Raw genomic sequence first — 26,491 nt, forward strand, 5'->3', positions numbered from 1 at the left:
ACTTATATTCTCACTTATCTAGTGTTATTTCCGAAGTAAGGAAAAGAAAATTAGCCTTAGGTCTGAGACCAGACCAGAGGAAATTCGGAAATTATTAAATTTCGGGTTTGAACACGGAACCTCCGACGTATAAGTAAAAGAGCACAGCGCTTATCAATGCAAAAAGGACGAAATAGGCACTATATTGCTAAAACAAGTATATTATGCTGATGTGAAATGCCATATGATATTTTTTTATTATCTCGGTATATGGTATATGTAAAATAGAATAAAGGTTCGCATCACATTTTGTGTCAGAAATAAGTCTTTAACATCAACCCTTTAGTCACGCCTGACGCCCCGTGGGGTATCATACGCAAACTCTTAATATTTCATATCCGCACTATAAAACTGAACATTCTGAACAGCATATTGTTCCCTACATTTTTTACACCCCAAGTTTTTGATGAAAGGAGTGAATATTGCGTATTCATAGCCAGGAAGCTCACTTATTGTTTAGTTAAAGCTAGCTAGACAGGAAATCATAAATAAACAATTTTCTTTTTAAGAGCACTTATGTCAAGTCAGTATACATTTTTTTCATTTCAAAGTCATTTGATTATCTTTATGGAATTTAAGTCGAAGTTCTAGAGAGTAGTGCGTAGAAAAAAAAACAAACAACCTCTGAAGCTTTATTATTGTTTTTTTAAACCGTAAGTAATGGTAAATGGAAATCCAATTATTGATGCACGAATTTCCTTTTACCTATCCCCATCACACGAGAACACTTGGGAAATTCATATAAGAATAAAGCAAAGCCCCAGAGGGCATAACGATAAAAGCTTAGTCTGGTACCGGAAAACTTAGTGGTTTCCTCTTAATTAACTTTATAAGTTCGGGCTACTTAATGCTTTTTCGGAAGCGCAAATTAGATGAGCAAGTTTTTAGTAGTAGTAGTTTTTAGTAGTACTTTACTGTTTGGTAGTACCTCATAGGTCGGATAAGCTAACTGCTAAAATGATACAACCAAAGTAGTGGTTGGGATAACAGATAGAAAACACAAAGAAGTCACGACCTGGCATTATTCTTTGACCTACCTTGAAAACAGGCGTGCAGTTCACTAAGTGGGCAGATGATATAAAAACAAAAAAATCTCCAGTACGGGTTTTGAAAAACATAAGGATAGTCATTGCAAGAGTTATAAAAGGCCTACCCTAAAGTTTTTATAACTTGTATATGCAGATGATATAAAATAGAGATTTTCTCTATTTTATATCATCTGCATAACCTGTGCATACCCTCTATGCACACCACTGAAAATATAATACTAATTGATTTAAAAACGTACGGATACGGACAAATTGCTTCATCGTCTTTGTCACTATACATAATACTATCTCCCAATGTAGTCTTTAGCTTTATGTGCGTTTTTGACGTGACAACGTCTTATAATTCGATGGAGCCGGCTGCACGCACGAAAAAATATGACGTATGCGGCGTTACCTCGCTCTGAGGCGTTCCACACAAGGCTTGAAGTGCAAGCGAGAGCGCGGAACGAGCGACAAAGAGGCACAGTCGGCCTCCGCGTTCGACATCTGTCTCTCTCCCACTTGAGTGAGCGATGCGTCCGCGTGGACAGCTTCTATACAATAATAAATTTACATGTTTTCGGCAAGGATGAAGTGCAGTGAAAAGTGAATGTGGTGTCAATGGTTTATAGCAACGATAATATCTATCAAACAAATAAAATTAAAATGTTCTTTTGAAAAATGCAACCATTCCATCAGTATTTTCTTACGACGTTGTCACGTTCAACTATCGTCAATAAGCCGACTTTACAGACAACCAATTTTTTTATATCACAAACAGATATTCAATTTAATTTATTTGGTAGGTAGGGAATGCTGTTTTTTTGTTATAATTATCAATTGATGGACCAAGCAGATATTAACAAAACAACACTTCCCAGGTCATTCAAGGAGCACATCCTTCAAAGTGTTGTTCTGTGCCCATCAACCTGAGGCTTAGGTGTTAAGCCTCATTTGCCTGTAATTACACCGGCAACCACGCCCTTCAGACTGGAATACAGCATTGCGACAATGCTGCAGAAATAAGCATGGTGGTAGTACTTCCGCGGACTAGCTCTGTCATAAAATGCTCTACTACTAACATTGTGCTTAATCAGATACCAGTAAGTGCTTTGACGACTTAACAGCTCCAATTACACATTTTCAACAAGAACACTTACGTATAAACAAGCTTGTAGCGGTCTCCACATTGCAGAACTAGATGGCGCCACAAAAATCCTGCATCGCGCTAGAGAAGTGTTCACAAAGAATGCCTATATGTACAACTACCAAAATGAATGTTCGGACCTCGGTCCCCGAGCACGATCACCCGCTCGCAGGAAGATCTTCCTATTGTAACGGTCGAGCGTAGCTTCCGTAGAAAGCGTGTTATAAACCACAAGACATAAAAAGGTCTCTGATTAAATTACCTTCACCTTTTTTTTATATTTTTCTAACTAAATTTCCAAGTAAGAGTATGATTTTCAATAATAAGGCGAACCAGTTTCTGAAGCACGCCTGTCCCTCTTCAGCCTTTTATGCTAATCGAGGATAGGAAAGCTTTGTGAAAATTATATAAACATTTAATGTACGGAACATAGCAATGTACTTTATTGTTCCTCATAAACTCCTCTCGACCCTGCCTCATTGACATTATAAGATACCCTTTTGTTCAGCTTTTAATATATAAAAGTTTATATTTATAGAATCTTTGCTTTTATAGAATTAAATAGAGTAGGTAAATAAAAATGTGGACACCTTAGACATTCCTTTTCAGACAGTCCTACCAGCTAATGTAACTATTGTTTTTTTTGGGTACGAGATGGAATAGAAGATTATGAAATTGTTCTTTTGTGGTGCGATTTTTTGTCATATAAAAATTAGTTTTAGCCTATTTATTACAGCGAGTTAACTACACAACTGATGTTTTTTTAAGTTATACACTATTGAGGATAGAAAAGAGCGACTGTTGAGTTTCTTGGTGTCTTCTTTTTTCAATATGCCTCCTGAACCGGTGATGGAGTTACTACAAAAAGACGGATTTGCCGTTCTCAAAATTTACCCTATGAGCTAGCAAGGCTACTAACGTTTTTTTTTAATTATATTAAATTGCAATTTCAACGCGTGTCGTCGTAAAAACCTTTGCTTTCTGGCATGTCCCATGGCACTTCAATCTTTTTTTTTGTTAACAGTGGTGATGCACTCGCGACGACTCTCTCAGCGCTGTATGGAAAATTATTGGTTGTAATGGGAGTCGCATTTCCAATGGCCGAAGTTATTTCAACATACATTCCACCGTCGTTTTATGAGGTTTGCAAAATATTCCTTTTTATATACATTTAAAAGTATTGTGATATTAAAAAAAAAACACCACGTATGGTTTGTTTACGTTCCTTACACTATACTTTTATTAAATTGTACGTAAGTTTTATGTTTATTTCACTAATAAATATTGGGTACATAACAAATTTTAAAGTACTTTTTCGTATGCATTTAAACCTTTATGTAGGTAATGCATGAGCTAATCCTCATTAATTTTATACCTTTTTTATCTTTAATACTATACTGAAAATAAGGCTATATTTTCAGTTTGGAACAAATGCCATAAAGAGATAATGTATTTTTAATACCTAGAAGTTTATTTGGAAGGCATTATAATTTACTTTTTAAAATGGTGTCCATGTACCTTATAAAGACACCTATTCAAAACGTATTACTGATACTCCATTTAAACAAATTATAATTAAGCTTTCATATAAAAGTAAATTGAAAAAAAAAATTTAAGATTTGAAATCACCTTTACACGTGTATTGTGTGCGTGCAAACCTTGGTATGAATTATTTGTTATAATATAATCTAGGAGCGTAATCTTTTTACTGTTGCTATAGTAATCCGTGACCCCATTTAATTTTAAATGTAAACAAAGCCCTCTGCCTATATTATTAACAATAATATATAAGTGCCTGTGATGGGTCTATGTGAATAAAACGTTTTTGAATTTGAATTTGAACACAATGGACTGGCTCTCCCTATAGAAATATCAATTTCACAGGACGTGATCCTTGCATGCCCTGTAAAGTGTTTTGCTTTATACAGGCGATGGTTTCCCACCATTGGGTGGAAAATCACCCCATTCATCGCCATTAGGTGGGCCTTAGTCCGCCATTTTTTACTATAAATAATACACTTTTATAAGATATCCGTTGTCATGTCTATTTGTTTTATAATTCGGAAACAAAGACATTTGTAGTATGCCCTCAGGAACTAACTAACTCTTATAATACTCATCGAAAAACGTTCTAAGAGTCATTGCAATACATTAGGTGTTCCTTAGTCCGCCATTTTTTACTATAAATAATACACTTTTATAAGATGTCCGTTGTCATGTCTATTTGTTTTATAATTCGGAAACTAAGACATTTGTAGTATGCCCTCAGGAACTAACTAACTCTTATAATACTCATGGAAAAACGTTCTAAGAGTCATTGCAATACTTTTGTTGTATGCCAGGGGTTCTACTTATACCTGTACATCGGTAGTATGGTGTTTCTGCTGTACATGTATGCAGCGCTGCTCCGAGACAGGTCCCGCTCTGCAGCTGACACCACAGTTGTTGCAAGTAAGATTTTTCGTTATTATTTTTCTTCACCGGATTTTGCCGTTCTTTCTGACTAAGCTACCTTTCATTTTTACCAACGGACAACACAATACGATAAACATGGTAAGTTTATAAAATATGTTTTTTTGTTATGTACGTTGATTGTTTACTTATATTAGCAATTTGTTATTCAGAATATTAGTTAATAAGGTACGATAGGAAGTCCTGATATATAAATTAAGTTTAATTAATCTGGTATATTTTTCACAAAAACAAAACAATGCTTTGTATCGACCAATTTTAAAGTAGGTTATTTTATGGACAAGACTAAACATTTACGCTTAGTGAAATAGGTTGATAGTAGATATATATATATAGGAGAAAAGACACTAGCTAAATTAATAATTGTCTTTGTTTTCGAATTGTAAGGAACAAAAAAAACACTTGCTTAAACCAAAAATACAAAACTTCAAGACACGCTAATGTGTTCCTACGCTACGGTAGCCAATAGGTACGATTTGGTGCTGAAAATGTCGAACTGAATCAGGCCACTGAACCAGTATCTGAAGTTTCTTATGAATAAACTGTTTAATTGGACTGTTATTAATTCTTAACGTAGTATCCTCCTTAAGACTGCAGAATAACCAAGCCAGAGTATAAAGTCGGGAGCCACTTCGTTAAGACGGCAAACATGTTAAGCTTGTATTTACCATCTGCTCTTGCGAGAATCAGCTCAAGTTGTTTACACAAGAGATGAGAATGTAGGTTTTATAGTGTAGGAACAGTATAAATTCTTGAGAGTTCAGAATTTGCTAATTTGTAATGAAAAAATTATGAAAATCACTATACTCTGCGAAACACACACCAAACAGATGTTCGCGTTTCGCGGAGCTTCCTAAGGAGATGTTAACTTTAAAATCAATAATAATTAAAGAAACGGCCGATTGGCGCAGTGGGCAGTGACCCTGCTTTCTGAGTCCTAGGCCGTGGGTTCGATTCCCACAACTGGAAAATGTTTGTGTGATGAACATGATTGTTTTTCAGTGTCTGGGTATTTATCTGTATATTATAAGTATTTATATGTATTATATTCATAAAAATATTCAACAGCTATCTTAGTACCCATAACACAAGCTACGCTTACTTTGGGACTAGATGGTGATTTGTGTATTGTCGTAGTATATTTATTATTATTTATTTATTAAAGGAGAAACAGTTTATTGCAAGGAAAGCATAAAATAATATAGACAATACGTTACCCCAAATTGCAGATATTCATAGGCTTATTCCTACAAATATGCCCGTTTTCGCTAAACCTAAGTATCGCCTACATCGAATGCGCGCGACGATGAATTACGCGATATCTATAGAAAAAAAACGTGTGTTAGGTGATCTATTTGTGAACAGAAGAAGAAGAAGAAGTAACACTTTATTGCACGTATAACATATACTATATATGTATATATAGGAAATGAAACATTAATGAAACAGTAAACAATGTAGACATGCGTAGGCGGACTTATTGCTGCAAGCAACAGTTACAGAACAGTTGATGTATATTTAGGAATCTCCTTAGATTAGGCGTTAATTACGTTAGGCAATACGTTGTTCGACGTTAGCGAAAACGGGCAGTAATCTCTTAATAAGCTTTGTTAAAGTAACTTGTGGAGGAAGAGGGTGGGAGAGTAAGTCAGTAATAAATATGACTACATACGAGTAAATTAATCAACGTATGAAAACGTCTTTGAAATCCTTACGTAGACTCTACCTTAACGAGAGCAAGTAGTTTTTATTTCAGAGCTTAATCGTTTTAGTAATTACGCCCTCGCTATGCTTAACGCCCTTGATGTAAACCTTAAGTACCCACCAAGTACCTACCTACTTACTAAGTGGGCATAAAGTAATTCTCTGCCTCAAAGAATCGCGGTTTCTCTATAAGTTTCAAGTTGCAATGCGAGTAACGTTATCCTCTGTTACAATTTACAACTCATTCGGTTAATAACTAGTTTAAAAATGTCTTATCATAATATCTGAAATTTTTGGGAGGTTATATCGACTTTTTAATAACAATACAACGTGTAAATTAAAACCGAAATAATACTTCTCAGGCTTTGGGGGTACATTATGTACTGTCTCTGAGAATTATCTGTGAAACTGAAAACCTAATCGTTTTTGAGTAAACCACTGCCACCGAAAGAAATCAGATACAGCCCTAACATCACATGCAAAATTAAAATCATGGGACTCCTGTCACTTTATTAAGTACGCGTCGCGTAGCGTAGGTACTATGCGCGTGTCTTGCTGATTGGTGATTCTTTATGCATCCTTCAATATTATTTCGTAATTCTGTTACACGTTTTAGTAGAGTTTAACAAAAAATTGTTACGTAATATATACTCAAGGATCCCCAACCCAAAAAACTCATCCTGCCCACCAAGAAAATAAGTCGCAAAATTTAATTCGCTTTTAACATGTTTGGATCGTGTAAAAGTTAGGTTCGGTCCCTAAAGTAAAAGGAATCCTTTGTGAATAAAATCACGTTGGTACATCAGAACAAAATTAGACTTGTTGATGTGAATACATTTTCCAAGCGTGGAAAATTCCGATCCAATTTGTATTGCAAAAAGGTGTTTGCCAGAACAAAGAGAGCATCTACGTGGGACATGGGATTTGATTTCTCGATTTGTTTGTGTACAAGCGATTCTACCTTCGTGGGAATATCTAGCAATGTAGCTAAATCCCTGATCTAGTGTGAAAACTAAGTAAGTATTTTTTCGTTCTCTTAAATACGGCAAAATTGTAAAGAAATTCTTTAAGTATGGATAATCTAAAATTTTGTTCAATTTGGAGCCCTTACAATGAACAAGAGTCGTTCGCTCCCTTCTGACTTTCAAATAGACATTTTCATTAACAGTTTGTTTGAAAAGTCTCCACGGTCCTCCAGTGTCAGTTTGGTTTGCAAGCTTTTTATGATTATAAACCATTCCTACCAAGCTCTCCGGTGTACGTTGGCGGACTGAGTTCCATATAATAAACTAGCTGTTGCCCGCGACTTCGTCTGCGTTTTTAAAGTATTCAGTATCGCTAAGCCTTAAATGAGTATAGTAGTATATAGATATATATATATACATATAACATGTGACTGTCAATTAATTAAAGACAAATAATTTGCAATAAAATAAAATTGAGACTATAATTAAAGATATAAGCTATCCTATCTCTTAAGTTGGACCAGACTGCTGACGGTATGCCAATTTAATTTAAAATCGGTTAAGTAGTTTAGGAGTCCATTGAGGACAAACATCGTGACAGGAGATTTATATATATTAAGGTAAGATCAATTTCACATTGACATGCCACTTGACGTACATAAAGGACCGAGAAAACGTCCGCTCCCTTTGTGTATTCAAACGACTTGATAATAATGAGTGTGATCTGAAGAGTTGTTTATATTAAAGCCATTTTTTCTGGTCTCTAAATGTACATTACGTCGCAGAATTCCATTTTCGCCATCTGGATATCTGGTATTTTTTTACCACCACATGAACATTTTACCAAGTGTAAATAATTAATCAATTAATTAATTTTTATTGTACACCAAAGAAAAAAGTAGTATGTTGGTGGCCTAATCGCTACATAGCGATTTCTTCCAGGCAACCAAAGACGCAAAAGGAAAAAACAGAAAAGTGGTAGGTGGTGCAATAAATGAGATATAAACATAACATATATAGAATTACCGTCAGAAACCTGAAAACTTGGGGTATTTCAAAAATATCATTGTAATTTAGTCCCTGAGGTAATGCGCTCTCTGAAACTGAAAATTTGCATTTCTGAGGATATAATTTACATTAACAAGTCCCTAATATACCTCTAGTGTATATAAATTTATTTCGTACGAAACATCAAAGCTTACAATGCAGCATTTTTATAAAGGTACCTCAGCGTATTTTGAGGCATTCAGCAAGCTTTGAGAAAGCTTTGTGAAAGCTTTCAGGCGAATAATCAATCTTACAAGTGTGCCTATCGTACACAATATTCTACGCCACTTACATGGGAACATATAAGTTTGGCCCGCATTATAAACCAAAATGGAGCAAAGTACCGGTTCTCAAGTTTGAAATTAAGCATAGATTGGCCGATATTAAGCTACGTTTTCGTATTTAAACGTTAGCTCTTGTCAGAATAATATAATAAGCTTCATCACCGAATATATCTCTATCATTGTTTACCTGAATGTTTCTCATCATTTTGTACTGATACAGAATCGGACACAAGTTCGTCGCAATCGGAATCGGAATCCTGTTCCTCCCGCACGGAGCGGAGTACGACCACCACAACGCATATGCCGCCTCACCTGGCCGGAAAAAGACTGTCTCTTGGGTTCGCACTCACCTCACGGACTCATCACTACGGTAGCTTCTACTTGAGGATGGGTGCTGTTGGTAAATACCTTTGTTTTTCCTAATATCATCTCTACAACTACGTTCAACTTTGACTTTATGGAGGATGACATGATTGTATTCTATTTTAGAACGTTCCAAACAATTCTTTCTTAAATACAGTTCAACGGGTACCTACCACGATAATATTTTTGGATTTGTCGATATTTCGACCCAGTTGCATGGATCGAGTTCTCGTTGTGACACGATTACGATATATGGCATAAAGCCATGGCGCAGTTTTACATTTTACCCTTTTTTATGTTGTTTATAGCTGCTTAATAAAATTAAACAACCAAAATAATCAATACTACATATAATTGTATCGCAGGTATTATTAACTTTATCTCAAAATTTTAATAAATAGCTAAACTAGTTAACCTTACTGCAAACTTGCGTTAGACGTAACTTTAACATTTTCTTCCTCCGAGAAAGTTTTACGCAATCGTGTTTAGCAGATAACCATTTAGTCGTAAATATAGCCAAGAATTTATTTTATTTCTATGTGAATAGACCCATAGATTTATTAATAGTATATATGAGTTTGAACCTCCTTTTGGAATACTAAGCGTCTTAATCTGGGGGCATTCTATTAGAAACGCTGTCAACGCGATTCGTGATATCACGCGTTTAGGCCCAAAGTAAAAATTAACTTTCACAATTCTTTAGATGTTTTGTAAAACGTTGCTAAAACGTTTGATTTATGGCTGGCGAAGGTAAAAATATTTAGCAAACATAAAAAATGGTTTGGTGCTGCCATAATTACGTGCAGTAAGGATGAGGGTACAAATGGCCCACTGCTTACCATCTAATCATCCCATTATATCTCTAAGATAATTGAAAGGTAGATTTAGATTGTGTGTTTATCCGAAAACCTACCTCCTAAAACTCGCAATTCCCGCAAATCCCTTTAAATTATTGACGTTTATTGCGTGTGTAGGATTCACCTGGATTTTGGTCGGGAATCTCCTAAATCCACTCCATTCCATTGTGTTAGTTTCAAATATCATTTTTATAGCCGCGAATATTTATTTTTTATTTTTAAAGCTTACACGTTCCCACGTGCCATTTTACAATATATATTTCAGAGATTCATTGTTGCGGGCTTTTATATTGTCATTTCATAAAGAAAATTCACATCGCACAATATAATAAAAATGCAAAACTGTGTTAGTAATACAAAAGCTGGTCTCACAGATACATTTTTCGTTGTATCTATTGTTATGGTTTTGTGCGTTTCATTACCGTACCTTTACAGTTTCCAAGTAGGCTAAGTGGACCCCGCTCGGAAAAACTGGACGCGGTTGCTTATTTTTATTTTACCCGAGTTTCTGAGAGGGTAAGGGAAAAGTAAAAGGCAGAAAGCATTTTGCGATTCAACTTTTTCATTCATTGAAATGTTTGCGCTCGGAATAATAAATTGTGCATGTATTTCATCCCTCGAGACTAAGAAAAATGAGGGGGGTGTTAAAAGTTTGATGGTAAGAGCTGTTTGTGAATTTATCTTCACTACTTGACTAATGACGGCTTTGATGATGTTTGATGACGGTCTTTACATTTTTAGTCCTCGTAAACGAGGTTATCAAAATTTGAAAACTTATGACAATGGGATCAAAATATGGAATCCAATCAATTAAATCAATGACACGTAACTACGTGTAGATGTTACTACTTATCATGTACGTAGTAAACGTTTATACATATTTTGTATATAACTGTAAAGTACCATTACCTCACCATATGTTCATTAAGTTAAAATTAAAGCGGGGGTCCGAACTAGTCCCTAGTACCTATCAGTAATTTTTCTGTCAAAAGTTGCCAATGGTTTGCTAATGGTTAGCTAGTTATTCATATTGTGCCAGGTTGGAAAATAATATAAAAGAGCATGCCCTGAATTTTTTGTGGTTATAATATTATATACCTTTAAAAAAATGGCGTAAAACGTCGCAAAAGTTTGGACCAAAGTGCGTGAAAATTTGAGAACTCCATACAAATTTGACAAATTTCAAAGTTAATTTGTTAACATTATAAGTTATGCTATGGGGTCACATGTGCCCTAATTCGTGCTAGTTTATTATTAATTTGTCAAGTAAGGTGCTTAAATTAACTTTTTTTGTAAAGTTAACCATTTCTTTATACTACACTCCTATTCAGAACTATTAGGTCCAAGCCGGTATTGCCGTAATTGTGCCTTTGCTGTACTACTCCTGTGTTTTCTTGCATTTGAAAACTTATAAGCTTATTGTAAGTTTGAAATAACAAACGTCACATGGAACTTAGCGTAAATTTTTAATTTCTTTTGGACGTTATAATTTGACAACTATATTCCAATTCGAAAGATTATCGTACATTATTTAGTACACGGGTATGGTAATCCGTCGAATTTTAATGTTACATCTGTTAACTGGAAAGTTTACACTGGGCCGCTGAATTACTCTGCACTACTATTATTCAATTAATTTTCTATTTTGTCAGCATTTGGAATCGGGTCTATGATCTATTCGGGTCTGGAGTTTGGTCAGTACTGGGAACTGGAGAGAAACACCAACTGCCACAACGTTTTGCTTGCGTTGACACCGGCGACGAGAATGGCGTTTATCTTCATACAGATGTATTTCATCTTTCTCAACAATGAGGTTCGTATACAATAATTCTTAAGTAAAGATGAATAACAGTTTATTAGTATCTCCATATCTTCCGTTGGATCCCGGAATATACATTTCACGACATTTGGCCCATTTACTTCTGCCAATGCGATCTGCAGGTTCAAGAAGAATGGGTTAAAGAGATTAGTAGCTTCAGTGTGGGTGGCTCGGTGTTGACTCTCTGAATTTAAGGAAGAGAGAGTCAGAATAATAGACTACTTGTTCCGATATTCAATATTAATGCTTAAGGCGATATGTTTTGTCTTGGAGTAAAAACGAATATCTAACTTTGTGTTGATATACATAAAAGCAAAAAAACAACTTTTTTGCAAAAAAAATTGTTTTTGTTTGATTTAAGAAAGTTGTTTTAATTGAATTTAATATGTCACATAATAAATAAATAAGTTAATATACTACGACAATATAAGTTTGTTATATGTACATATTATATTTGTATATATAGGTTTATGCATGTTTATTTGCAACACAGTACAGTTAAATGCACCACCTACCTCTCTTCTTGAGCTGTTTTTAGCGCCTTTGGTTGCCTGGAAGAGATCGCTATGTAGCGATAAGGCCGCCAAATTGTATACCTTTTGTTAAATTTTTACTGTTAATTTGTTATGTTTATGTGGTGTACAATAAAAGTGTATTCATTCATTCATTCATTCAATACACACATCGCCATCTAGCCCCAAAGTAAGCGTAGCTTGTGTTATGGGTACTAAGACGACTGATGAATATTTTTATGAATAATATACATTAATACTTAGAATATATATGTATATATAGACACCCAGACACTGAAAAAAATTCATGCTCATCACACAAACATTTTCCAGCAGTGGGAATCGAACCCACGGCCTTGGACTCAGAAAGCAGGGTCGCTGCAAACTGCGCCAATCGGCCGTCTAATAATAAGAAATCTATTTTATTTCTGTGCATATGTTAAAAGCTTACGATGAAAGGGTTTGGGTATAAATTGGTATTAATGTATCTTATACTTTTGACAAAAAAAAAGCATAAATTGCGGTTTCAGAACACTGTTTCATTTGCGGATCTCTTTCTTTGTGGATGCTAAGTTTGCGATTCTGGAGATTAGACAGTCTATCTCAAATGCATAGACTCCAATTTTCCATAAATTAATTTCAAGCGTATGTCGCTACCCAGTTGGGAGCAGTTTAATTCGATGCAAACCAGTGTCGAAAATTAAAAGGCATGCTAGTTAAGTGCAACTCTTTTTGCCGCTAATAGAGTTTAAATGTAATCAACGTAGGCTGGTCCTAATGATTCATTTAAAATGTGCATTTGCGGCAACATCGCGCGCATTACGGGCGCGTTCAACTGAGTTTCATTTTAATTCGAATATTCATTATGTCTTTTTAAATGAGCAGGCGAGATGGAAAAATTACTACAATTTCTTTCCAGCTCATATTTTATTAAATGAATTCACAATATTACTATAATCTTTAATCTAACAGTATTCGTATTATTTATTCTAATAATTTTTATACAATTTCTGTTACCTACTCAATATATCTAATCGATGTAGGTACTTAAGGTTAAACAATAGACTTGATGCAACTTTAAATTTGCATGGAAAGGATGGTATCAACTGTGAAATAAAATTATTTGTTATCTTTACTTCTATTTTACTTTTTAATAAATGTCTATGGATTTAATACTAACTATACAATTTTGTACCGTTAATTGTTCCAAAGATATTATTCGTAGCATTTCTTAAAGGTGAAGACCCTGTAGTCGATAAATTAAGGGTCTAGTATACATATCTGAGATCTTATATTCAGCAGATAGGTTTCATAAAAACTTTTCTGTATTTGTGTACAGCAAACGTATCATATCAATTTTTAGTGAGTTAAATAAGAATGTTTAAATAACCGAATGAAAAGACAAATTAAATTAAATTGTAAATAAGTAACACTTTAAATAAAATAATTTAAATAAATTACACAATTATTTTATTAGGAAATAAATATTAACTTTTATCTGATTTTATCACAAGTTGCCAAAAGATGATCGCTACGTTTCATTCCGAAATATTCTTGTCTCATTTTCATTAAGTAACAAAAGAAGTATTTATTACGTTTCGCTTAAAATATTCCTATTGATATTCATTTATATATTTGATATTTGCTCCAAGTTTAGGTAAAACACTTTAATAAAGATATAGGTAAAATTATTCTTATACAAACTTATATAGGTATTAGAGGAAAGCAGTTGAATGGTTAGAATTTTTGAAGTTTGTTGAACTGAATTGTTGAATTGTTGAGTTGTTTATTTTTTCGCTTTCAGTTTTGATTTGGTGAGGTCACCGATGTAGGTGACATGAGTATAATAACTTCACGAAATGCTATTTCAGATGAAAGTGTACAAGCATAAGATAGTTGCGCGATTCGGGCTGATGCACATGGTGGGCACAAATCTCAGCGTATGGCTGAACGTGCTGGTCCAGGAGACAAAGCACGAGATCCTCACCTTCTACGACCCGGAGAATAAAACCATCGGAATTTCGCATCGACTTGGTAAGGATCGTTTTCACTTGTTTAATTTGATATTGAGTCTTAAAGGATATGGACGTTGTGTTCCGCAAACCACAAAAGTTGTCTGAAGCTTTTACTATCGACAACGTATTATTTAAGGATATGGACGTTGTGTTTCCGCACACTCGGCGACCTGGGCGGCCTGCTAAGCTTTTGGAGCGATCCAGCGGGGCAGCTCGGCTGGCTCGGGCAGCTCGGCTGGCTGGAGTGATCCAGCGGGGAGCCGCATCAGTGGCCATACGTACAACGGACGGTCCCAGACCAACCAAGTGCGGAAAAGGCCCAGGAACAGAAGAAGAAGAAGAAGTTGTGTTCCGCAAACCACAAAAGTTGTCTAAAGCTTTTTATTATCGACAACGTAACTGAAACTGGACACACGTAACCGGTTCTTACTACTGGATAATGTTTACTATAATACACTAGTTCGACACTACTTTTGTTAAAAATGCATTGTTCCTTCCTACATAGACGACTTAAATGCATACACGCGTTCAATTGGATGGATATAAGGCTTATGTGTTCAGCAAGCAATATTTCGCATCTAGTTGCCATGGCACCGTTTTTTAATAGCAAACCGTCAAGTGGGAGCATCTAGAAACCAGTGTCTACATCAGAGCAGATAGTGGATGATATTATTTTTGTTTCAAATAAACCAATCCAAGGTAGCTTACCCGACACTAGACATCAAGGGTTATTACTAGATTAATATACTTCAACGGTTATTCTATTTGAAGATTGATATAGTTTTGGATTACCAGAATACATTACCTACCCCCAGTAAAACTATGATAGCCTTTCTCTCGGAAACTTAGCCGATTGAGATTAGATTAGAAGTAGTACATGCTCATGCAAATAATATTTAATTGATTTTTGATAGGTTGAATATTTGTATATTTATTTTATGTGGGTGTGTATGAATTTGTATATTAAGTACGTACCTACGATCTATTTTGAAAGACTTAAAGTTCTTTCATTCCATTAGTTGCTACGAGTTAAAAAAAATCATATTACGATTATAAATATAAAGACAAATTCAAATCTTAGTTATATGGTAAATGTTAAGGATTTTGTAAATTTTGTCGTACGTGGTGACTCAGTAGGACGAAGGTACTTGATAAAAATGATTTCTGATCGCTAACCATCCGTAGTATGGACGTGTTCGGAAAAGGTAAAATATTCAAGCCCTTATTCAAGTCCCAGTTTGCACGTATCCTTATATAACTGTCGTAGGTATACATAAAGTCACGTCAGAAAAGTTGAAACCATGTTGTTTTAAATATATTATCATGTCGCATATTCTCAACGTATGATATTTTATAAAACATCCAAAGTGGGACTATTATTTAGGGGTTACCTTTTTTGGAAAGCTTCAACCAGACGTGACAAATAAATGATAATGTTATACGTGTAAGTAAGAGCACGTGTGGGTATGGAATTCAGATGTCGCTTAGCGGGCTCTTTCTCACAACCCGATACGTTATCGGCGGACATGATATAATCTCGTACATTTAGAACATATATATCAGCAGGGCTAGCACAGGCCGGAGACAAAAATTATACCCCCCCGATTATATCCTCTGACAAGGGATATAAGTAACGTGTCCTGCTAAGCACGGGAACATGGAATGGGAGAATCCTTTTCCCGGGGATATAATTTTCTCCTGCCCATGCTAGCCGTGCAGAAGCTAAAACAATCTCAAATGAGTTGAGGTTCGAGGCTCCGACAAATCAAATCAAATCAAATCAAATCGTTTATTTGCAGATTGGTATTACATTGTTGGTAGGTACACAAAACATAGGGACAAACAATCCGCCTTAGATGGCATGCAAAAAATATATATGATCGTACACTAATTCCTACTTACCATAATAATACTATCCTAAGTCAATCCACATTATTAAAATAAGAATAAACTTTAAGACTGATATTGATACAAAATTACAAATATCTAATTAATTCGTGTCAAATTATAATATCACTGTAAATGTCAAACCTATAATATTGTGTCTCTTAAATATTCTTGGATGGTATAATACTGATACGGGCTTATAAAAAATATATACATTTTCATTTGGTGACCTCTGTGGCACAATGCTGAGCGCTGTGGTCCTACGAGAAGGTCCCGGGTTCAATCACCGGCAGGGGAAATTTGGGAATTTATGATATCTGAAATCTCTCTGGTCCGTTCTGGTGGCTAGTTACCTACCTATCGACGAATCTGAACAGAAATTTAGCGTTCCAGTCGTAGTATAGCGTTCTCGTTCGTAGTAACTTATCACCAGGGGAGATTGCAGTAAAGGTCTAAAGTCTAAACTGTAGACTAAAAAAAATCGGTATACAATCGGTGTTGGTAACGACATATCTGTATGTCTGTCGGGTCGGCTTCCTGATCGGCTTATGTGAAAACACCAAATCGTATGGTTCGCCTTCTGTGATCGACACGAGACCCCTGCCGTTTTTTGTCACTTATGCCATTGCCACGTACGAATTTAACATAAGAATGGTAGGAGGAAAATCAAAATAATGATGTTTGGTTCTGAGTGCACCGCCATTAGGTATTATGTTGGATTGGAAATTTGCCGATATCGTTGCGGGAAAATTTAATAACGAAGTGTAGACGACGTTTTATGTGATTTTATACTGTAAAAAACTTATAGTTCAGTAATAGTGGCAATTCTGCTCTACACTAATCTCAAAACGTAAATAAATGGACAGCTCCTAGGTAGGGCTCCTTTTTACAAAGCTCTCTTTTCGTTGTAATAAAGCTCCATATTTTTTTTAGTTTAGATATTTGTATACGACAGAGGTAAATTACATGTTTGCCAGATTTCATCAAGATCGGTTTACACTCGTAGGTTGAGGCGAACATGCGTAACAAACAGATATACACATTTTCGAATTTTGTTATCAGTATGGATTGGCATGTCTAACAAGAGCGCTATCCTTTTTATAATCTAAAAGTAGTAGTAGTATAAAAAGGACAGCACTACTTTATCACCCGTCGATTTAGCAATTTAAGAGATTTGTGGACTACAGAATCGGTACAATTTTGTACTTAGTTTTTTTATATACATAACGACTTTATTATTTTTATTTATTAATTAAGTACCAAAACAAAAAAGAATACTTAATGAAGCCAGGTCGTTCACAAAGACAGCTTATTTCTAAAGAGATTTCTTCCCGAAGCCCCCAAATAATCGCAAATGTGAAAGTGAGTGAGGAAGTGACAATAATTGCAGGAAGAGAATGCTGGTACATAAACAATAATAGGAAAAAACATACAATGTTCATAAACAGGTTTTAGTTAGTATATACTACAATAACGAATGATGTTATGAAAACAAACGTTTAAAATAAGATAAAATGCCCCACAGATATCGTAATTATTTCCTTTTGTACGGTTAATTGAATTAATTCTAATTGAGCGCAGCTATAAAAGTTGACAGCCAACTCGCAAGGCCCGCTCCAGTGATCCGATTATCTTCTTACTTCCGTGTCACAGTTATTTTTTTTCGAATTTTATTAAAAAACGTATTTATTGTTGTGGCCTAATGCTATTCTTGTATCTTTAAATGATGTATATTTTAAACTATTGATCTAATCTGTTTTAAGGCAATTATGCTTGCTCTGCCTGCTGAAATTCGTTGAAGTGATTCCCTTCCTATAAATAATAAACACGGTTTCAAAGTCAAAATCAAATCTTACTTTCTTTATTGAAATAAGCTAAATGTTATAGATCTATGGAATAATAATATTAAGCTGTGCTAGCACAGTCGGTAGGGCTTTGACTTTCAGAGGGCCCAGCACGCACCTCTAACTTTTTTAAGTGCGTTTTATTAAAATATCACTTGCTTCAACGGTGAAGGAAAACATAGTGAGGAAACCTGCCATGCCTGAGGGTTCTCCATAATGTTTTCAAAGGTGTGTGAAGTCCACCAATCCGCACTGGGCCAGCGTGGTGGACTACGGTCTATACCCTTCTTATTGGAGAAGATCCGTGCGACTAAGCGGGCCGCTATAGGGGTTGATTATGAAGATACAGTTCAGTTAAAATGGCAGAAAATAGCCTTGATATATTTTATTTCTGGAAAAAACGTGGAACTTGTTCAATTAATTGAATTACTCATTCCCACTAAGCGCGGTGGTTGGAAAATGGAGCGAAGCTCCCTTGCATAATTCCATTGGTTACTTGCGAAGTTGCGCATAACGTATTTACGGAGGTTATTTTTAGCTTCACTCTACTAAAATGTACTTCATATATAAATGTAATATTTAGATTTTGTATGCTGTTACTTTGTACTGATCTTATCTGATAGGGTATATTTTGCTTTTACTGTATGAATATTAACACATAAGTTATGATATTTCGACAATACATCGAATAGAAACTTCCCCAACATATCCCGATTTATGTAACTGCAAGGGTAATTCGCTCAATACACTGGAAACGTAAGTTCATTAACCTGTCGAATCTAGAAATAAAAAGCAAAGAAAAAACATCTTTACTGTCATACTTTTGCGTAAAATTATAACATGTGAATCTATCAGTTGATGTGTAACAAAGGAACTGCCTCAGTTTTTAGCTGCAGACTGAAAGGCGCAGTACTGCTTTTCAGCCACACCCTTTTCTTTATCATTGCCGAATCTTCGCGACTAAATAATAAAAAACAATAATAAATTGCGTAAAAGAAGAAACAAAAAGTTTCACTGTACACATACATATCAATGAAAAACTTAATCATCTACTAGGGAAATCATCCAAAAAATATGTAGGTAATAAAAGTAAGTATAAAGTAAATAAAAGTCAGAATCAATGGAATACAATATAATAATGATACTATTCACTTATAGAATCTTGCAGTGGTATTTAATGTATGGAAATGTCATTATACTCTGAAAAATTTACAAGGTACGAAAAGTAGCCCTGTTTAAAGCATACTAGACTAATGTTTTTTTAATCTCGTTGTACCTTTGCCATTTTTATAATGTAAAGAATGTTTTATACCAGAGTAAAAATCTATTTTGTTTTTGTTTTATAATGAAAACACGTAAGTAATTTAATAAATACCAATAGATTTTTCAGACCGAAATATAATAAAAGGTTATATTATAATTCTGTCTGTCCACTGTTAAGCCTTGCAAATTTCCTTTGTGTCCAGTTAATTGAATTAATTCTGAATGAGCGAGGTGGAACTGTACGGAGTAGGAAAGTATCAAAGTCCACAACATCGATTGAATTTCACCGTACTTACCTATACAGTAAGTTATACTAATCTAAAGACTGCGTATTTCAGTTTTCTATATACTGTTCAAAACGTATCAAATAATTAAACCCACATTGTAGAATATTTTAAAAGATCATGTTCGAATTGGGTCCAACAAGCTGTTGAAGAACATTTGCTAAAAAATGTCAGAACATAACTGATACACCTTTTCTTCTTTTAGATATATAACAATTATTGCGACAAAGGCATTGAATTTAAGATAAAAGAAAACAAACAAAATTATTGGTACGTAAAATGTGTGGTCGAGGTAATTCGTTTTTTTAAAATAATAAACACACTGAACTCCAAAATAAGCCCATATCACTTCTAATACTTGCACAAATGCAAAGTTTGTCTGGTATTTTAGCCTGCTATCCTACCTTAAAAAAGGATTTCGTGACCGCCAGTTAACACAACGGTATAAGAACCAGAAATAACAAATGTTTTTCATTCCCATAAACAGGGCAACCTCATTTTTTATGCACTACCCTGACCACGTAATTTGCTTTCACGCGAAGCTCTTTGTTTCAATTTATTCCCGTTTTACCGACTGCTAGCTAGAGTTAAACGTGGTATTCGCGATAAAAAAAATCACCCCTAAATATACAAAGGAGAATAAAAGTATATTATAAATATAATCCACTGTAAACGATTTTGTAACTTCGATAACCCATCAATTTAAAAACGACATGGACAGAATTTCATATTCTTTTTGTAGCCTAAATAAATGTAAGGTGATTTGTATATTCGTACAAAACCTCTCGGTACATCTTTAATGTTCTTATAAATTAAGTTATTTGGGTTTTAGTTTACTTATATTCGAAATAAATTTAAGACTATTTTATTAGGCTGATTAGGCTTAGATAAGCTAATAAATCTTTATTTTAACTAGGATACGAAGGATACATCGATTATATAATCATTAATGATATAACAGATCGATACGATGCACTGAGTATTAGACAGGGGCTTTAATTTGGAGACCCTTGTCTCGGGCAGACATCGAAGTTATGTCGATGGGATTCCCTTCAATGTTGACCTCGGAAGGAATGGTGGCCTACATTCTATTGCACGAGATACTAGGTCGATAATAAAATACCGCTAGAGGATGAAATTTAATATTATCGAAGTTTAGTCGTTAATAAATAATTGTAGGATAGCACATAATCGAAAGGTATTGATAATGGAAAGTATAGGCCACGCTGTATTAAAATGACATGTCAGTAACAATCTTAACGGATTAAAAACTTTTACCAGACCTCTTCAACTTCATCGTAAAATGTACCTACCATTTGTCTAGGAACTACATTTTTAACAGTAGTGTACCTATTGTTAACTTGCGAGAACTCGCCAATTTTTCGGCCAAGATCAATCTCGCTAAACAAGGCATCTACTTTTCCTGCAAATTCAGCGAGATTGCATTCCCTAAACAGTACTATACAATGTATATACACATATATACATTGTGTGTGTGGATTGGTACATATATACACAATGTATATATGTGTATATACATTGTGTATATATGTGTATGTAGTAGTATGTGTATATACAGTTGGATCTGTTCTGACATTTTTTTCTATAAGGTTAGATTTTTTTTAGCTTTGTGTCACCGGAATTGTGAAACCTTTCAGAGCTGTTGTGGCATATATGTGTTTTCAATTAATATATCCGAATAGTTTTCGGAATTATGATAGGTTTTCGTCAGAAACGGCACTGACAGGGCTGGATGGTCTTGATACAGACAATTCAATTGAGTTCTTAAAAAATATTTAAGCAACTTTTACTCTATCTATAAAGATACATTGATTTGCTTACATATTGTGTTATGAATAAAGGCTAAAATTTTACTTTCCACATACTATTTAATGTTATTTTTCGTTTTCAGCATTTCAAAAGGCTTTCGCTTCATTAGAAACCGAGGTCCCTCCTTCGCATCCAGCAGCAGCACATCTACGTGTACCTCGGGGCCTCAAGGGCCCTCACCATATCTTCGAATGCCGTCGAACAAACATAATGGGCTCGCTGGTTCAAGATGCTTCGCCGTTTCTTTTCCCCTGCACTATAGAATACTCCCTAATATGCGCAGCAATTCTTTACGTCATGTGGAAAAACATTTCAAAGTATCCGTCTAAGAATGTTGCAGAAGCCATTGCTAAAGCCCGCCTTCTAGAAGGATTGGCGTACAAGAAGTCTCCACATCTATACAGTGTGGATTGCGCTAGAGCTCACAAAGGATTATTTTTTGGCATCTTAGTCCTCGTTCTGACTATTATATCACTTATTTTATTTTTCGTTTTAATATCGAGAAAAGAATACGCTACTTTAGCAGTGGTAGAAGTGAACGTTTGCGAGTTAGCGCTTTATGCAATGACCACGTTCGCTAGTTTAGCGGGAATGGTGTGCGTACGAAACCTTAAATACGACGGGAACAGGAACCTAGAACTCGATAACATACTTCTTGTCGGTGCGCAGACTGGAATGTTCATTTATGGAACGTTCACAATAATTGGCGGACATTTCACCATAGAAAAGAACACGATACTCATATTGATAACAGCTCTATCATCGTTGGTCCAAACGACTTGCCAAACAATGTTCATATTGGACGCCAGTCGAAGGTCCGCTAAGACGCCGGAGCAATTGAGGAAAAAGCCAGGCAGAGAGATAGTCACGTTTCTCCTCGTGACTAACCTAGCGATGTGGGCTATCAATACACTTGAGAAATCTCGGGCGGAATCGCATCCTGTTCAGTTGCATTTCTATGGATTATGGGCTTGGACTATCATAACGCACGTCTCGATGCCTCTCGCGATATTCTACCGGTTCCATTCTACTGTCTGTTTGTGTGAGATATGGAAAAGGGCGTATAAGATGAAGCCCGCTTACATGTAGCGAATACCGCCAAACATTGGGTATGAATCATGTTACTTTTGATCTGAACTATGATACTTTGAAAGTAAATATACTTGGAATGTAGGAAAGTGGCGTAGATAGATGTTAGTGCCATAAATTATATAGATATCTTCATAGGAATCTAAACCCTATCGTATAGCTGCATTTAAGAACCTACCAGCTTTAACAATGAGATGTTGACACACGATAAACTTTCTTTGTTTCTTTATCGAGTGCACTGTACACTTGTGAATATTGCTTGTATTTGTTCTGAAGTTGACTGCTCTAATGTTAAGTTATTGTATTTAGATATTTTAATGTGTTATTTATTTGTAGCTTTATATGACGCTTTAACTATCGTAGCGGAAAGCATAATATGTTGAATAATTAAATACAGTATTTTTCAAGTAGACGGGTTGGATTACGTTAATTTTAGCGCTAATATTTTTGATGTTACTTTTTTGTTCAACTGTATTGTTATGATTATAGTGAAAGAGTAAACTTCACGTGTTCATTTTGTCAATCCTGTTTAGATTACTTAGATAAGAATATTATAGTTAGAATAGTCATATATCTTTAGAAATTTGCATCCACATTCCACATTTTGTTATAAAAAAGCAAAAGAAAATCATCGATATCATGTATTCACGATTCAAAAAAAGAGTCTTCCAATAGATTATATTTTAGAACTACCTTTGCATATTTTTATCACAATCCTTATTTCAGTTTAGTTTGTGCCATAATAATAAAGAACCTCGTAATTTTACTTTATTACATTAAAAGAAGAAGCTATGTAACGTCAAATTAACGAGCAGAGATAGGTACTAAATATTCTAACAAAGTGAGAATTGAGATCGTCCGTTAGAAAAGCAAATGTAAAGTCAAAAATGTTTAGCAACGGAGTTATTTCTAAAAAATAATTCTAATCATGTTGCTTTAATTTATTACGGAAGTCAAATTGACAGCGCGTCTATCCGTATGAGGGAAAGAGGTAGTTATAGTACCTACCTATTTACGTAGTTATCATCTCTCGTGGTAGTTAATGAACTGTTTAATGTTTTCTTCTGTGACTTTAACTCTACCATTAGCAAACCAAAAATATATTTGAAACGGCACAAGTGTTTTTAATGATCCTTATTTAATACAACGGGAACAATAATATCGACCTAACAATATTTTTGAAGGTTTTTGATTGTAGTAAAAGAAAATACTAATAAGACACTAAAATATGTACCGGTTAATGCGTATAGTCTGATCAGATATTAGAGATTTTGTAGCGATATTTTTGCGATATAATGGATGTAGTGTCAGTATTTTGGATAAACTTTTGAAATTTTAGCAATACCTTTTACTTACCATGGACCCAGTAGTTAGGCAAAATGAGACACCAAAGTTTTTATAATATAATTGGTAGGAAATTTTCGGAGCTTATTACGTAATAGAACTGTCGATGTGAATGATTTTTTTAACTTTTAGAAACAACAATTTGATAGCTGATAGACTTAGTTGTTACGTCCAGTTTTTCTTTTACAACATTTGCTGTGATAGGCGAATCTGGTAGTGTAGAGCGCTGTATATTTCTTCGTAGGAACGGTCGACAAATAGTTAACATCTTTCTAATTCTAACTAATATAAAATAAAAGTATGAACAGTCGTAAAGCTATACCTCCGGATGCTTCGATCGTATATGACTCCTAATTAAATAAATTTAACGTTTTGACAGTTTTTTTTAAATAAAGCTATCAAACGTCGAGTTTATTTTTCATAATGGAACTAATGCTAATTTGAAGAGTAAACAGTAAAATTGGTAATTGAAAAATACTTATGCCTACCGATTCGTGTTAAGTTGATCGCTCACCGACTGATTGATTTGCAAGAGATTTTAGAAGTCGCAAGAAGTGAATGATGTCTGTAGAATTGGGTAGTCGACATGGACGCGTCTGTAGCGAATGTCATCCCAATTTATCCAGCGAGCCATTGTAGTCGAATACTGTTGCTGGTGTCATTTGCATATTTGTTCGTAATACTTAGCAATACTCTTGCACCATGAGGCTCTTGCGCCACAAAGCTCTTGGTCTCTTGCAGCTATCCGCGTACAACTCTATATTTATTGCTCAAATATGACTACATAATATTAATTTGTAACTTTCAGAATTTTTCAGAAAAGTTTTTATCTACCTTTTTTACCTATTTTAAATACTTTGTGCAATTTTTATAATATTTTATTTACATTTACAATGTCGAAAAGGTTTCGAAAACGATTCTTATGATTTTTAATTAGTTAATAAATGAATTGTAGTTTTAATTCAAAGACGTAATATTTAATCAAGTAATTTATACTTCTCTTAATCTTAACGATCTGTATTTATAACGATATTTAAAATTTAAAATCGATAATTCTTACTCAGTGTATGTAACGATCCTATTCGCTACGCTATATTTTAAACTAAACTCTCATTTTGAACTTATCGAATATTTCATACATACGTTTTGCATTGGCCTCTATAGATTCTTAAATTAAGGTTTTCAAGTTCCATAGACACAAAAAGGATATCCAAAGAGTTAAGACATCGTTTTTGATTGTTCTTTTCAGACTCTGAAATTCATATTATTAAATAATTACTGGTATTGATTCAGAATCGTCTATAGGAATATTCCGTAAGATTTTGTGTGTGAATAAACCATAAAAACCATAAGAGGAAAAAATTTATCCCCTAACCTGTGCGTTCAAAACCAGCACGGTTTTTTTAGAAAACTAGTTTTCTTGGGTCTTCCTTCATTTTAAATAAATAAAAATGCTATTACCTAATCGGTGGGACAATCAAGGGCGATATTTTAATGCTCATGTAACAGAATAGCAAACGCGAGTATTTCTACTAGATGTAGTAAAATGACAAAAGACAAAAGACATCAGCGTTCTAATAGTTACAGAAAGACCTTTAGTGACTGACCTCTACTGAGTTAGTTAATTCTCATCTTTGTGGCTTCGCTTTCATTTCACCTACTGGTAAGATGATTCTATAACTACTTATAATAGGGTTTATTCTGTACTAAAGAAAAAGGTGACTTTTTGACTTGCCTTGCATGCGCAAAATAAGTTAGATACTTTACTTGTTTCCTATATATCTACGAGTACGTTTCTTTTATTGAAAAAAGTGAGTAAGGTTCAAACAAAATCACACGTAGTTTCAGCAAAATTTCTGAAAGTCGCCTATTTCATAAGCGCGGCAGTATTTTCGTAAATACCTACTTTATAAAAAACAGTGGCCATAACACATTTATATAGCGATGGGAAACGAAAATATCTTTAAATTGATCTATGTTATATTTTATAAGATATAAATATTTAGAAAGCATGATTATATTATGATAATAAATTCTTAAGAAATATAAATTATTAAGATGTTCTTATGTATTCATACTGACTTTATTGTTTGTCCTTTTCGTAAAATAAAACAGTTTAAGACAATTTTATGTACCTGGAGGTATGCAAACTATTATTTTTACTGATTGACCTATAGAGATATTTTTAAATTAAATAGTATACCTATTTCATTTAAAAAAAATATATTATATATAAGGTTAGTTGGAAAAATGCGAACGCCGATGGGTTATTACATCAATTTATTGATTGCTGTTATAGGATCAAAAGTTTTTTTAAAAATTACGCAGTGACTACCATGACATCGGCTATTTTAAAATTAACGATCCTCCATAATATTAAAAAAAAATTTGAAAACTTTCGAATACGCACTTAGATACACAAGTAAATGTGAATATTAAGACAATAATTACAGAATACTCAAACGAAGGCACATACACGTTTCAATATTATTTGAAGTCATAACGATAATGCTTGTTAATTGTATTTTTTAGGTTATATTTACATCTTTTTTTTTTAAATTACAAAATAATTTATCTTTTCCTAGTATTAAAAATATTATTTATGGATGGTGACCCAAATTCCAACTGGCCTTATTTGTACCCTCTTTTACCGTAGACAATACGTCAACGTATGTACGCCGATGAAGGTATGTGCGTT

At 34.3% G+C, this 26,491-nt stretch overlaps 1 protein-coding gene across 4 annotated transcripts in view; it reads left to right on the plus strand.

Annotated features, from left to right (window-relative positions):
- LOC120624084 (proton channel OtopLc-like) overlaps positions 1-24,569 on the plus strand; it is a 100,482-nt gene extending 75,913 nt beyond the window's left edge. For all 4 annotated transcript variants that reach the window (XM_039890419.1, XM_039890420.1, XM_039890421.1 and 1 more), the window contains 6 exons: positions 3,239-3,356; positions 4,557-4,665; positions 8,907-9,086; positions 11,559-11,719; positions 14,109-14,271; positions 21,443-24,569. In XM_039890419.1, coding sequence (XP_039746353.1) covers positions 3,239-3,356; positions 4,557-4,665; positions 8,907-9,086; positions 11,559-11,719; positions 14,109-14,271; positions 21,443-22,449 — 1,738 coding nt within the window. In that variant the 3' untranslated portion in view covers positions 22,450-24,569. The remainder of the gene's footprint in view (positions 1-3,238; positions 3,357-4,556; positions 4,666-8,906; positions 9,087-11,558; positions 11,720-14,108; positions 14,272-21,442) is intronic.
- Positions 24,570-26,491: the final 1,922 nt, after the last annotated feature.

The sequence above is a fragment of the Pararge aegeria genome, chromosome 5 (assembly GCF_905163445.1).
Source record: "Pararge aegeria chromosome 5, ilParAegt1.1, whole genome shotgun sequence".
Lineage (NCBI taxonomy): Eukaryota > Metazoa > Arthropoda > Insecta > Lepidoptera > Nymphalidae > Pararge > Pararge aegeria.